General features: G+C 37.7%; 1 protein-coding gene and 1 pseudogene across 1 annotated transcript; one reads left to right on the plus strand and one right to left on the minus strand.

Annotated features, from left to right (window-relative positions):
* Positions 1-2,452: 2,452 nt before the first annotated feature.
* Positions 2,453-3,965, minus strand: LOC148587630 (major pollen allergen Bet v 1-A-like). The gene is made up of 3 exons (XM_088512732.1): positions 3,903-3,965; positions 2,982-3,054; positions 2,453-2,805 (listed from the first exon to the last, which is right to left on the minus strand). The coding sequence occupies exons 1-3, from the start codon at positions 3,963-3,965 to the stop codon at positions 2,453-2,455; spliced, it is 489 nt and encodes a 162-aa protein (XP_088368858.1).
* A 6,384-nt stretch (positions 3,966-10,349) lies between these two features.
* On the plus strand, positions 10,350-14,004 carry LOC148587631 (uncharacterized; annotated as a pseudogene).
* The last annotated feature ends 1,970 nt before the right edge of the window (positions 14,005-15,974 follow it).

The raw sequence follows: 15,974 nt of genomic DNA on the forward strand, positions 1-15,974 counted from the left end.
CTGATTTTGCTCTCCAAAAATACGTACATATAAATGTAGCAAAATCGTGTTTAAATAGAAAATAACCCTAATAAGTCAGCCAGGTCCGAACCCTGCAAATCTGAGGTCCGGACAGGCCTCATAAAATGAACTTTCGGAAAATGGGGTCCGGACCTTGTTTCTGGCGGTCCGGACCCATCCTTCAAAAGACAGTTTCTGGAAATGGGGTCCGGACCCTGCTTCTGGCGGTCCGGACCTCCCCTTCTTACGACACTTTCTGGAAATGGGGTCCGGACCCTGATTCTGGAGGTCCGGACCCATCCTTCAAAACATGGTTTCTGGTTTTTGTGTCCGGACCCGGCTTCTGGTGGTCCGGACATGCTCTAGAACCTGCTTCCTAAAAATTCTCATTTTCAACTCCATACATGTAAACCGAATGAGCCAAAACCTGAACTAACAATTTTTTTATCCTCTTAAAGTTGATGTATCTTTCAAAATCACTACTTTCCTAACAGGTCCAATGGATCTGTCCAATTCACTTTGTACTGTGTTAAATAATTACCTAGCTAGAGAGATAGAGATAGAGAATGGGTCAGTGACATCGCTAAGTGAAACGACAAAATCCTACCCTTAAATACCGCCTACCTACAATAATATATCAAGATAGATGGAGAGAGGCGCATAAGCTTTTACAAATGCAGCATTTATAATTGCAAACATAATCGGGTAAGAACTTATGACTCTTCTATGAACGTTGGGTCACAAGCGTGATTCACGACAGACTCACTACGATTGGTCACTTCTAAAATCCAGTGCAAACGACTTGTTGATCAAAGTTTTGTTGTCTTTCTTTAAAATAAGATGAAATCTTTTAAAGAAATGATAACATACCTCTTTAACAGTGGAAAGTTAAGTTACAAACGTGATTCACAACAAACCCACGATTAGGAGTGTCAACCCGATCCCGGTTTTCGGTTTTTGGCCAAAACCGGGAACAGGAACCGGGATACCCCGGTTCTAGGTTTTGGACAACCAGAACTGGGAACCGGGTCCCGGCTACCAGCCTATTCCGGTTTGTAGCCAGTACGGTAACCGATTTTTTATGAAAATTGTGTTTTTTTTTTTTTGTAACCTGTTTAATATATATATATATATAAAATATTAAAATATATTACTTATCTAGAGAGATAGAGATAGAGAATGGGTCAGTGACATCACTAAGTGAAACGACAAAATCCCACCATTAAATACCGCCTACCTACAATAATTTACCAAGATAGATGGACAGAGGCGCATCAGCTTTTTTAAATGCAGCGTTTATATCTGCAACCATAATCGGGAAAGAACTTATGACTCTTCTATGAACGTTGGGTCACAAACGTGATTCACGACAGACTCACTACGATAGATCACTTCTAAAATCCAGTGTAAACGATTTGCAGATCAAACTTTTGTTGTATTTCTTTAAAATAACATTATATCTTTTAAAGAAATGACAACATATTTGTTTAACAGTGGAAAGTTAAGTTATGAACGTGATTCATGATAGACCCTCGATTAGGGGAGTCAACCGTGTCGCGGTTTTCGGCTTTTCGCCAAAACCGGGGACAGGACCCGGGATACCCCGGTTCGAGGTTTTAGGCAACCGAAATCCGGAACTGGGTCTCGGCTACTAACCTGTTCCGGTTTGTACCCGGTCCAGTATCTGATTTTTTTAGAAAATTGTTTTTTTTTTTTTGCCTTTTGTAATCGTTTTAATATATATATATATATATATATATATACACCCAGTTCTGGTTTCCCAGTTATAATTGGGTGCCAAAAACCGGGTTGGTATTTTGCAACCGGAACTGGAACCAGCTCCCTGGTTTTCCGGTTTCCCGGTTCCGGTTCCCCGGTAATTTTGACACCCCTACCCACGACGATGGGTCTCTTCTAAAATTCAAGGCTTTTGAGTCATTTCACTCTACTACGTTTTAAGGAAACGTAGTTATATGCATAGTTTAACAACCCTTCTTTTAATTAGACGTGATTTTTGCTACACTTCAGCACAAACGACTCCCACATCAAGGTTTTGTCATCATTCGTTAAGATAAAAATGCTATCTTCTAAAACATAGCGTCTTATCTTAAAGAAATGACAACATGCCTATTCAGAGTTGAGTTGTTCGAACCGGGAAAAGTTGGGTCATAAACGTAATTCACTACAATGAAAAGTAGGATGTAAATGCATTTAATTTTTGAAATAAAATTATAATGAAGAATTTCACGCATATTGTATGGTTATAGGCTATAGAATCATTGCAATTTCTAAATAAGTTTCGTTATTTATATGTATGCAAAGCAATATAACATTCGCTTTGCAATATTCCAAGTTACAACATCACAACCGCAAACATCTTTATTAGCAAGCCGAAATTAAGCAGTAGTATTTATGGCTTGACAGAAAAGAACATGAAATCCACAACTCATTTTTAAGGGTTGTTCTTGACGTAGGTCTCAACAAGCTTCAAAAGTTCAAGGGCTTTTTCTGCGAAAGCCCGAAGCTCCGCTGGGTCAATCGAATTGTCGTCTATGGTTTTGTAAATGCCAGTCAAAGTCACTGAGGATGCTGGATCAGGGTTATTTGCTGGTATCTTGATCTCCGCAGAGACCTTGTTGAGCTTGTTACCCGAAGGAGCACCTTCCACAGGGTTAATTGCCTCTATCTTGATCTCCGCAGAGATCTCCTTAAACTTGTGGCACAAAGGAGCACCGTCGATCACGCTGTAGTGGTATTGATAGTTTTTTTCGTCGACCAAATCAACCCTCTCCTTCCCCCACGTGCCTGAAAAATATAGAAAAGCACATGCATGTTACCTTTTCCATCCAACATCTAAATATATTATTATATATTTATTTCTTTTGCTTTTTTAGTAGGAGAGGGATCTATGGTTATAAAACTCATAATAAATAAAAGTAGGTTTGAAATGCTAATGATATGATAGAAACTAATGAATCAACCTTTAACATAGGCGATCTCCAAGATGGTTCCGGGCCCTCCATCTCCATCAACGTAATCAACACTCCTAACGATCTGAGGTGCAGCCAGTGGAAGGATGAGTTTTGAATTTTTAAAGGCATTGAATAGCTTAGTGATGTAGATTGGAATTCAAGGCTTATCTTATCTTATCTTATCTTTTAGTCTTTTTTTAGGTTTCTTAATTAGTCGTTTATTATATCTTATCTTTCAGTCTTTATTTGAATTAGGTTTTTTTGTTAGTCTTTTATTTGGTTTAGTTGTCTTTCGTAGACTTCTAAATTAACTTTATTTCATTGTTATTTTAGGGCTAGGAGTCTTGGGCTATAAATATATGCTTATAGCCTTTAACAATTCAGTTTATGATTATTATTGAGTTTGTTTAATAAGAATTACTCAGAGTTGAGTTTCGTTATATTTTTCCTTAAACCATAGATAGAATCTATAGTTTTTAAGAAAATTTCTTAGATTCTTGTGATAGTCTCACAGTCTTAGAAATATTTACCCCTTCAACTTGATGTTTTCTTGTTCACTACAATCCTACGCTGCATCAGTTGGTATCAGAGCTCCAGTTTTCTTTCCATGGCATCGCCAAACACAAGAAGAAGGGGCAACCACTTTGCACATCTGGAGGACGTGTATGAACGTAAGGAAGCAGTCGGTGAAACACGTACGGAGGAGCAGTGGCAACGCATGGTGGATGAGGTGGAGATGCTGCAGAAAAAATTAATGGCGAATCAAGCGGCGATTCGTTGGCAACGCATGGTGGATGAGCTGGAACTACTATGGAAAGAAATAGAGATCTTCACAACTCGAGTTGACAACCGAGGTAGCCCTAAAGTTCGTCACCATCGAACGAATCAATGCTTTTTGGATGAGGATAATGTGGTTGTCGGTCATAGAACGTATTCTGAAAAACGGAGAGCACGATTTGAGTCGGAGATGCCGCGACAAGCCAACTTGACCATTATTCGCGAGCCTCAAATCTATCAACCAAATCCATATTCTGTGGAGGAGGAAAAAGAATCTGTGGATGAAGAGTTTGAGGAGTCCGAGTTCATTGATGAAGAGTTTAGACATGAAGATGTTGTAGATCCTTCGCAAGGATTTGTGGATTGGGATTCCCCACCAACCTATGATGACGATGTCAATGAGGAAAAACCGAGTGAAGGACCTTTGGCATTCGACCTAGAGGATGAGCACGAAGAGGATGGATTTTCTCCCATGCTTGACGGCCTCTACCCCGAAGAAGATGACCAAGAGGAAGAGTATAAAGAAGATGGTTTTTCTCCCATGTTTGGCGGCCTCTACCCCGAAGATGATCAATTGGAAGAGGAAGAGCCCACGAGTGACATCGACAATTATGAAGAGGTTGATAAAGTCTTTTCAGTTGAAGTGCCTAATTATAATGATGAAGAGGGTTATGTTGATTTTATTGGTGTTGAAAATATTTTAAATTCTCCTAACAACAATTGTGATGAGTTCTATGCGGATGAAGAGAATTATATGTTCACAAGGGAAACAACGGTTGACCCGTCCTTGAGTATCTTCATGGCACGTGAAAGGGAGAAGGAACGAGAAAAGAACTGCAAATCTAAAGTATTGCCAAGTGGTGTGTGGGGCTTTCATGACAACCATCAAAGTATTTCGATGATGAGAAGTGTCACGTTTATTTTGGGGTGTTGCCTTGTTGTGATCTTGAGGAACGGAGAATGGAACGAGTTAACAGGGCACCCGAAGGACCGTGGAAAAGACAGTCCGAATTCGGGGGTGAATTCTCTCCAACCTCGGGAGGATGATGTAGATTGGAATTCAAGGCTTATCTTATCTTATCTTATCTTTTAGTCTTTTATTAGGTTTCTTTATTAGTCGTTTATTATATCTTATCTTTCAGTCTTTATTTGAATTAGGTTTTTTTGTTAGTCTTTTATTTGGTTTAGTTGTCTTTCGTAGACTTCTAAATTAACTTTATTTCATTGTTATTTTAGGGCTAGGAGTCTTGGGCTATAAATATATGCTTGTAGCCTTTAACAATTCAGTTTATGATTATTATTGAGTTTGTTTAATAAGAATTACTCAGAGTTGAGTTTCTTTATATTTTTCCTTAAACCATAGATAGAATCTATAGTTTTTAAGAAAATTTCTTAGATTCTTGTGATAGTCTCACAGTCTTAGAAATATTTACCCCTTCAACTTGATGTTTTCTTGTTCACTACAATCCTACGCTGCATCACTTAGCCGGTGGAACAACGGAGGTTGTCAGAGCCACGAACACGGAACTGTTAGGAGTACTCATGAGGACCGAAGACCTCTGGATGTGAAAGATGGACGAATATGAAGAGAAGTAGAAGGATATTGCGAACTTGGGGAGTTCGTTAGTGCTAGAGGGTTGGTATTTATAGACTAAGCATGATATTTTTGTGTGGCATACAATTTCCTTTGTTCACCACCTTGCTAACAGGTCCAAGGGATCTGTCCATTTCACTTTGTAATGTGTTAAATAATTACCTAAATACAGAGATAGAGATAGAGAATGGGTCAGTGACATCACTAAGTGAAAAGGACAAAATCCCATCATTAAATACCACCTACCAACGATAATATATCAAGATAGGTGGAGAGAGGTGCATAAGCTTTTATAAATGCAGCATTTATAACTTCAAAAATAATCGGGTAAGAACTTATGACTCCTCAATGAACGTTGGGTCACAAACGTGATTCACGATAGACTCACTACGATAAGTCACTTCTAAAATCAAGTGAAAACGATTTGCGGATCAAAGTTTTGTCGTCTTTCTTTAAAATATCATGTTATCTTTTAAAGAAATGACAACTTACCTGTTCAACAGTGGAAGGTTAACTTACAAACATGATTCACGACAGACTCTCGATTAGGGGTGTCAACTCGGTCTTGGTTTCTGGTTTTTGGCTAAAACTGGGCAAAGGAACCGGGATACGCCGGTTCTAGGTTTTGGGCAACCGGAACTGGGAACCGGGTCTCGGCTACCAGCCTGTTTTGGTTTGTACCCAGTCCGGTAACCGATTTTTTTTATTATTTTTTTATTAATATATTTTTTTTATTTTTTTATTTTTGTAACCGGTTTAAAATATATATAAAATATTAAAATATATTATTTTATATATATATACACCCGGTTCTAGTTTCTCGGTTATCATTGGGTGCCAAAAACCGCGTTGGTCTTTTGTAACCAGAACCGGAACCGGCTCCCTCGTTTTTCGATTTCCCGGTTCCGGTTCCCGGGTAATTTTGACACCCCTACCCACGACAATGGATCACTTCCAAAATTCAGGGCTTTTGAGTCATTTCACTCCACTATGTTTTAAGGAAACGTAGTGACATGCATAATTTAACAACCCTTTTTTTAATTAGACGTGATTTTTACTGTCAAGTTGCAAACGAGTAATGCTAGGGACTATCTTTTTATCATTTTTTTATCCTATTAAAGTTGATGTATCTTTCAAAATCACTACTTTCCTAACAGGTCCAATGGATCTGTCCAATTCACTTTGTACTGTGTTAAATAATTACCTAGCTAGAGAGATAGAGATAGAGAATGGGTCAGTGACATCACTAAGTGAAACGACAAAATCCTACCATTAAATACCGCCTACCTACAATAATATATCAAGATAGATGGAGAGAGGCGCATAAGCTTTTACAAATGCAGCATTTATAATTGCAAACATAATCGGGTAAGAACTTATGACTCTTCTATGAACGTTGGGTCACAAGCGTGATTCACGACAGACTCACTACGATTGGTCACTTCTAAAATCCAGTGTAAATGACTTGTAGATCAAAGTTTTGTTGTCTTTCTTTAAAATAAGATGAAATCTTTTAAAGAAATGATAACATACCTCTTTAACAGTGGAAAGTTAAGTTACAAACGTGATTCACAACAAACCCACGATTAGGGGTGTCAACCCGATCCCGGTTTTCGGTTTTTGGCCAAAACCGGGAACAGGAACCAGGATACCCCGGTTCCAGGCTATGGGCAATCAGAACCGGGAACCAGGTTCCGGTTACCAGCCTGTTTCGATTTGTACCCGGTCCGATAACTGGTTTTTAAGAAAATTGTTTTTTTTTTTTTTGTAACCTGTTTAATATATATATATATATATATAATATTAAAATATATTACCTATCTAGAGAGATAGAGATAGAGAATGGGTCAGTGACATCACTAAGTGAAACGACAAAATCCCACCATTAAATACCACCTACCTACAATAATATATCAAGATAGACGGAGAGAGGCGCATAAGCTTTTATAAATGCAGCATTTATAACTGCAACCATAATCGGTTAACTACTTATGACTCTTCTATGAACATTGAGTCACAAGTGTGATTCACGACAAACTAACTACGATAGGTCACTTCTAAAATCCAGTGTAAACGACTTGCAGATCAAAGTTTTGTAGTCTTTCCTTAAAATAACATGAAATCTGTTAAAGAAATGACAACATACCTCTTCAATAGTGGAAAGTTAAGTTACAAACGTGATTCATGGCAAACCCATGATTAGGGGTGTCAATCCGGTCTCGGTTGCCGATTTTTGGCCAAAACCGGGGACAAGAACCGGGATACCCTGATTCTCAGTTTTGGGCAACCGGAACCGGGAACTGAATCCCAGCTACCAGCCTGTTCCGGTTTGTAGCCGGTTCGGTAACCGTCTTTTTAAGAAATTTGTTTTTTTTTTTTTTTTGTAACCCGTTATATATATATGTATATTAAAATATATTATTTTATATATATATATACACTCGGTTTTGGTTTCCTGGTTATAATTGTTAGAATGTTGCCAGAAAAAGAATCGAGTTAGAATTAGTGGTGGGATTAATTTATTATTAGATGTTAACTTAAAATTTTCGTTGTTTTGTTGTCTGCTTTTGGGTTTGAAAACCAAGACAAAATCAACTAAAAAAGAAGAAAAGCAAGGTCTCCGCGGAGGTTTTCATGTGTGGCTCTCATTGATTGTGGCCCATTCTCGAACACCTTGCCTTCAATATAAAATGAGTGATGGACGAGGATGGGCATGGGAAATTGGGAATGGCCATTTTCTATGATCCTTGGTATAAATACTATAACCTAAAGCACCATGAAAGTGAGTGGAATGAATGCCTTGCTATGTATTTAGATCCTAACAATGAACATTGGATTATGAATGAAGTAAAACAAAGACATTTTTTACAGAAGATGGTAACCATATTGACTCTTTGATTTCACTCATTTATCTAGAAAAATTAACTACAATGTTTTTTTATACACAAAAAGATGAAATTTTATTTTAGTCATATATTTTAATGGTCAGACCCTTGAAAACTATCTCAAATTTATTTGTACCAGCATATTTCTTCCAACTAGTGAAAAAAAGGAGGTCCTAGATAGAAAGAAAAAAGAAGAAGAGAAGTTTGGTAGGATGAGGTACGGTTAGACCCCTCTTAAGTAATTTTCCAACAGGGAGAGGCTTTGGACATGCTCAAATATGGGCGCCACATTTGACATTTGGTTGCCCACTTGCCCCCCGATGTCTCTATTTCATATTTGCTATTCAAATAGGTAACCAGTGATATGATATTTAGGATTACTTATTTGTGAACAAAAAAAAAATAAGGCAGAGTAGTGTGTATGATTGTAAGGTTCATGATCTCTTTGAATAAGTGAGCTTGAATCCTTAAAATATATATATTGTGAAATTATCCAATCCTTCAATCCTTTCAATCAATTAATTTAATCTCATAATGACTTCTGTATGAGAAGGTCCAGGGTCAAATATTTATAAAAAAAAAAATTGTGAAGATATTATGTAGTTGTCTAGGGTAATTTTGTCAAATGATGTGCATCGTTTTATAGTTGTGCATTTTAAGGTCCTTAATCTCCATCATTTTGGTTGGAGTTTGGATATTTGACATTTTGTGCAGAAAAGCACAAAGCTTCAAATCCAAGCATCAATCTATAGTGATTGTAGCTAGCTATATATATATGGTTCCTTGATATGATAGAAAGCCTTGTATTTTCCTCATCCCTCATCTTGATAATTTAGCAAAGAAAGAGAAATCAATAAGCATTGGCCTTGACTCATCTTGAGCTTTCAAACTTCCAAGTGATGAGAGATTGAAAGCCTTGTTAAAAGCTGGAAATCCAGATCATCACAAGCTGGAAATATACGCTACAATGAAGTTTTTTCCTTCTGTTTTTTATGGCATTGAACGCCTATCTGCGATCGATCGCATCAGGCCTGCGATCGATCGCAGAGTACTCTGATTCTCAGTTTGAGCTTCTGATCCTACGATCGATCGCAGTTTGCTCTGATTCTCACATTGAGCTTCTGGTATTGCGATCGATTGCAGTTTGCTCTGATTCTCACCTTGAGCTTCTGGTACTGCAATCGATCGCACGTGCCCTAGGCTCGATCCCCTTAGGACAAGCTTTATCATATATAAACACATATAATCTTTTGTGGTTCCATTAAACCTATCTTCTTCTCTTGTGGTTGTATTAAACCTTGCTTCTTCTCTTATTATTACTTTTATATTAGTATTAAGTCTTATTCTTATATTAGGATTATGTTATTAATTTTCTACTTCACATCTACTTCTGTTATCAAAGTTGGTATGGATTATGATTGTATGGTCTTTTCTATTTAAGTTCAATAAGGAAGCAGCACAGTAAACTTGAAACAAGACAACATTCTATAATAAATATCAAACCTAACAACAATACTAAAAAAATGTAAAACTGTCATTGAGCTAAACTAGTAAATAAATTACAAATAGAAATTTGTTCTAAACTAGTAACCCACTTTTAGAATATTTTGTTAGGTAACATCACATTGAGCTAGCATCATTTCGTGTATATTTGTTCTAAACTAGTAACCCACTTCTAGAATTCTCTCATTACCCATGCTCCTTTTAAGCTTTCCCTCCCTTAATATTTGAGAATAGACCTCCCATTTAATTCTATTAATTCTTAAGAATCTGATCTTCTAATTCCCTTGTGTGCGTACATGTACGTAACGAATAACCTCTAATAGGGACATCAATGTGGATAGGAGTTGGATGCGAGAAAGTACTTGATGTTCAGAGCGATTTCAAAAAGGTGTGAAAGAATTCATGGGAATGGCAGTTAAATCAGTTGATTCACGTGATATGACAAAGTGTCCATGCTGTGATTGTGCAAATCGATATTATTCTCATATTAGCGAGGTGAAGGGTCACTTGTATATGAATGGATTTACTCCGGCATACACTAGATGGATATTTCACAGGGAAGAAGATCATTTTAGGAAAAACACTTCTACAAACATGCACACACATACAAGTGAAATGATGGAGGAGGTTGATGCAGTTGAAGAATTGTTAGACGATGTATGTATGGGGACATTTGTTGATGCTAACATCGGAGAATCCACTACTTCATAGGGCCCCACAATTGATAATCAGGAATGAACAAGCTCCTTCTACCAATTTTGGGAGAATGGTTTACGAGAACTTTATCCAGGCTGCAAGAAATTTACACAAATTGCTTTTATACTGAAGATGCTTCATATAAAGGCGTTCTGCAACATGAGTAACAAGGCGTTTGATATGATGATTGACTTGATAAAGACGGCCCTCCCAGATGGAGAGACATTGCCACGCTCGTAAAGAGAAGCAATACAGTTTAGGCGACACTTGGGATTCGGTTACGATAAGATACATGCATGCAAGAAGGGTTGTGTGCTTTTTTGGAAAGAACATGCAGACAAAGTGGTATGCCCAAAGTGCAACAATTCAAGATGGATTGATGGCAAAGGCAGAAAAAGTAATATTCCTCAAAAGGTCTTACGGTATTTCTCAATAAAATCGAGGTTACAACGGTTGTTTATGACAAAAGAAATGGCCAAGGAAATGCGGTGGCACAAAGAAGGTCGAGAAGATGATGGCAATACTCTCAGACACCCCGCCGATTCTATTGTATGGAAAGAGTTTGATAGAAGATATGAGTGGTTTGCAAGTGATTCCCGTAACGTACGGCTTGGTTTAGCAAGTGATGGTTTCAACCCATATGGTAATATGAGTACAACATATAGCATATGGGCAGCAATGTTAACAGTGTACAATCTCCCTTCGTGGATGTGTATGAAGAGTCCAAATTTGATGTTGCCCCTTATTATCCCAGGGCCTTCAGATCTTGGAAAGAATATTGATGTATATTTGCAGCCATTGATTAGTGACTTGAAAGATTTATGGAATGAAGGCATACGCGTGTACGATGCATCAAAGAAAGAGACATTTCAATTGCATGTGACATTACTATGGACTATAAATGATTTTTCCGCATATGAAAAATTATCTGGGTGGTCTACAATTGGAAAGCTTGCATGTCCAGTATGTAATAAGGATACACCATTCAGGTATTTGAAGTATGGGCATAAGGTGTGCTTCATATGTCATCGTCGGTGGTTTCCTCAAGAGCATCCATGGCGCAAAAGAGGAGATTTGTTCGATGGTACAGAAGAGCATAGATTGGAACCTGAAGAATTGTCTGCAAGTCAATTGTTGAAACAGCTAAGAGATGCTGGGGGTTTGCAATTTGGAAAAACAAGAGGGAGAAAGAGAAAGTACACAAATGTTGTGTTGAATTGGAAGAAGAGAAGTATTTTCTTTGAGTTGCCTTACTGGTCAAGCTTGAAACTACGTCATAATTTAGATGTAATGCATATTGAGAAGAACATATGTGAAAGTATCTTAGGTACGTTGATGAATATCGATGGGAAGACCAAGGACACAATCAAGGCACGAAGAGATTTACAGTTGATGGGTATACGTAAAGAATTGCATGTGCAGCCAAATGGTGAAACTTATAGGATGCCACTTGCGAAGTACACCTTGACAAGAGATGAGAAGAAGAGTTTATGTGAGTGGTTGAAAGGTGTTAAATTTCCTGACGGGTATGCATCTAACATTGGTCGATGTGTGAACAAGCTTCCTGGTAAAATTTCGGGTATGAAAAGCCACGATTGTCCTGTCTTCTTACAATGCTTGCTTCCTATTGCAATTCAAAATTTCTCTACGTCGGAAATACGAACAACATTGACCGAGTTCAGTACCTTTTTTACACAGTTATGTGCACGGACAACGAAAGTTGATATCCTAAAACAAATGAAAGTCGACATTGTAATAATTTTATGCAAAATGGAAAAAAAATTTCCGCCAGCTTTTTTTGATGTTATGATCCATCTAGCACTTCATTTACCTCGGGAGGCCGAGCTTGCCGGTCCCGTACAAAACCATTGGATGTATCTGTTCGAAAGAGAATCTGAAAGATATAAGAAGTGGACGCGTAACAAAGCGCGTCCAGAGGGGTCTATTGTTGAGTGTTACCTAGCTGAGGAGAGCTTGACCTTCTGTTCCAGGTATCTTTGGGGGATTGAGACAAGATGGAACCGTGAACGGAGATATGTTGACATTGATGTTGTAGAAATGAGCCAGCGCTTGGATGTGTTCTCCCAACGAGTTCGGCCGTTAGGAGCAGCTAAATTAGTAACACTGGATGCTAATGATTTTGGTAGGGCACGATGGTATGTGCTTACCAACTGTAACGAAACAACCTCATATTTGGAGTAAGTTTAGTAATGGCCTTTGTGTTTTACCTGTTACGACATGTTATAATTGTAGGGTTGATGATCATTTACCAATACGTTTATTTTTTATGCAGTGAACATTATAATATGTTCAAAAGAGAAGGCGGCCGTGACATTGATAAAAAGCCTGAGGCGGCCGTGACATTGATAACTTTGAACGTTGGTTCCATAAACATTTATACAATAGTGGGCGTACTGCAAACAATGACTCAAAACAATTATATGATCTTGCATGTGGGCCTGATTGTCATGTTAGATCGTATAGAGGTTGCATCGTGAATGGGGTTAGGTACCACACGAAAGAATGTACAGAAACTCGTACTACCCAGAACAGTGGTGTTTCTGTTTCAGGTGAGGACGAAACCTCAATAACGGAGTATTATGGTGAGTTAAAAAATATTCTAGAGTTACGATACCCTGGCCAAAATCTCGTGTACTTGTTTGAGTGTGATTGGTGGGACGCTGGGAGTGCAACAGGAGTACGAATGGACCAAGGCTTCACGATTATGAATACTTCTCGTAAATGGTGTGAATCCGACCCGTTCATCTTAGCATGTCAAGCTTCGCAAGTGTTTTACTTGGATGATCCTAAATTGGGTGGTAATTGGAAAGTGGTGCAGAAGTGGATCAATAGAGACATCTATGATATTCCAACAGTACAAAAGGGAGATAATATGGAAGACGACCAAAGACTCAGTGATGACGTATACCAGGAAGGTGAATGTGTTGGGGGTAATATGGTCTTTGTTGATGAAGCAAATGTTGAAGCCTCCAGTCAATTATGTAGAGATGATGCGACAGTAGCAATTGACGAATTATATATTCAACTTGATGCAAGCATGTTTGCCAACGAAAACTTGCCGGACGAGGACCATGATACAAACTTTGATGCGGAAGAGGAGTTATGTAGCGACAACGATATAGACTCTGAACACGAAGAGGACTCTGAACACGAACAATCATCTTCAAGTAATAGTGATACAGATTCTGAATATGAATCTGATGATGAAATGTATTGAACACATAAGCTCACATTTGGTGTAAGTACAAAGTGTATTAGCATATTTAATGAAGTTGATGCTCTCTCTCTCTCTCTCTCTCTCTCTCTCTCTCTATATATATATATATATATATATATATATATATATATATATATTGGGGTGTTTTTTTTTTTTTTTTTTACTAGCATGATTATTGTATGTTTGTCAAAAATATTGAACATGCTATATGGTTATAATTTGACTAATATAATTTTGTGGTTTTTGACTTACTAGAAGATTGATCATAACAATGACAACAATAGGACGCAAATGTGTTCCAGAAACACGAGGCCGAGGTCAAGGTCGGGGCCTTATTGAGGAGCATGAGAGTCTGACTCTCAATTCTGGGTTTGGTGAAACAGATATGCAAGTGTCGCCCTCGCCTCTCCTCCTCCTCGAGTCAGTGGATGGGCATCCTTCGCATGAGTCTACTAATCCTATTCACTCAGTGGTAGGATTGGATTCACAGGTTGCCGCCCCTACTGCATCTTGTAAGTTCATGAATTATATGTTTATGAACTGTTATTTTTGTATTATTTTGGTTTGTTATAGAGATTTGACAATATACTTTTCCAAATATAACTTACTACGTTACCATGTTTTGCGTAACAGCTACCACGTCTGTCAGAAGTGTAAGGGTAAGGCCAAGTGTAAGAAGTTGAGTGACCACATACTTAAGAATGGTCCTTTAGTGCTAAACATCCCAAATAGACACCGGGCATCTGTAGGCGAGAATGCATCATGGTTTGCAAGCAAGATTGGGGATATTATTCGTAACATGTGCGAACTCCATCACGGTGAATGGAAAAAGGTCCCAGCTAAAGAAAAAAGTAAGTTGTTATTTCATGTTCAGGTATGAATATCAATGTAATGTTTAATAATATGTTTCGTATGAAAAAAATAATGTGACACATTTTTTACCATTGTTTTCTTATCTATTATGTATTAGTCAAACTTCGCATTGAATATAGAACGATACGAGCACATCAAAGCTATTGAACATAAATTGGGTCGTGCATATTCTAGGCTTCGTTCGAACTTGTATATGGATCATTACAAGAAATATTTTGACGGCATTGATAAAGACGATGATGAGGGGATTGCCAAGGCTAAGGCTATTGGGAGGGAAAACGTGCCAGCAATGTATGGTCCTGAACAGTGGAACCTAATATGTGATTCATTTGATGACGGTAAATGGAAGGTAAATATATATTATTATACTGATTAGAATATTCAAATTGATATAATTTGCATGCACTTGAAGACATTTTATGAATAATTGTGTTTTTTTTTTTTCTCCAATTTTCATAGAAAAAGTCTGAATGAAATATAAAAAAATAGAAGCAAATTGGAAACAAAGCACACAGCTAGGACTTGTTCATTTGTCAACGTCATTTACAAAAAGGTAAGTATCTTGTACCATAATTTAATGAAAGTAATGTTATTTAGTGTAAACTTTGATTATATGTATTATGTGTAGGAACAAGAAACAAAAGTGAAGCCTAATCCTGTTGAACTATATGAGGCTACCCATACAAGGAAAAAGGATAAACAGTTTGTGAACGACAAATGCAAAATTCTATATGTAAGTAACTGTTTACGCTCCGATCATTAAGTTGATTAGTGAAGAACATGAATAGTAAACTTGCATGAAGTATATATTAAACTAAGGCCAACTATGACTTGTGCAGCTTCAAATGCAAGAATTAACAACCAATGAGGCCTTAGAGGAAGGCAATGTGGAGGGAACAAGTGTGGATGACCGAATGCAAGAAATAGTCACACAAGTACTAGGGGGCCGACGAGCTGGGCACGTTAGAGGAATGGGATGCGGTCTTATTCCTACCCCTTTAAGAACTTCATTTCAAGCGTTCACCCACTTCGACAACCACGACGAGTGTAGGAAAAGACAAGAAGATACTTAAAGCGAGCTTCAACAGACTAGAATCGAACTTCATCAGTACAGGGAGAATTTGCAAGCCAACGTTGAGGAAACAAACAAATTGAAAGCCACTGTTGAGTTCTTAATGTCACGTATTGGAGGGTTAGTGAAACTCTACCTATGCATTAATTTTACAAAAACACAAATACTAAGTAATCGTTAAAAAGCTTATTGATCATTATATGAAATTTTATTCTTCTTAGGTCTGGAGGGAGCTTGCTTGGAGGTGCATCAAGTCAAGCCAACAATTGTGGGAGCTTTGGAATAACTTTATTTAGGATGTACTTTTTGATAGCATCTATTTGGGATATATTTTTTGATACTATGTATTTGGATAGTTGTTGGT

Source organism: Corylus avellana, chromosome 2 (genome assembly GCF_965113065.1).
Source record: "Corylus avellana chromosome 2, dhCorAvel1.hap1.2, whole genome shotgun sequence".
Lineage (NCBI taxonomy): Eukaryota > Viridiplantae > Streptophyta > Magnoliopsida > Fagales > Betulaceae > Corylus > Corylus avellana.

Bases quoted from the DNA above. Each gene is read 5' to 3' on its own strand.
- LOC148587630 (XM_088512732.1), bottom strand. From the start codon at position 3,965: ATGGTCAAGTTGGCTTGTCGCGGCATCTCCGACTCAAATCGTGCTCTC. The intron at 3,055-3,902 runs GTTCTATGACCG...GCTGCACCTCAG, and splicing joins CTCTCCGTTTTTCAGAATAC to ATCGTTAGGAGTGTTGATTA. The intron at 2,806-2,981 runs GTTGATTCATTA...TATATTTTTCAG, and splicing joins GGAGATCGCCTATGTTAAAG to GCACGTGGGGGAAGGAGAGG.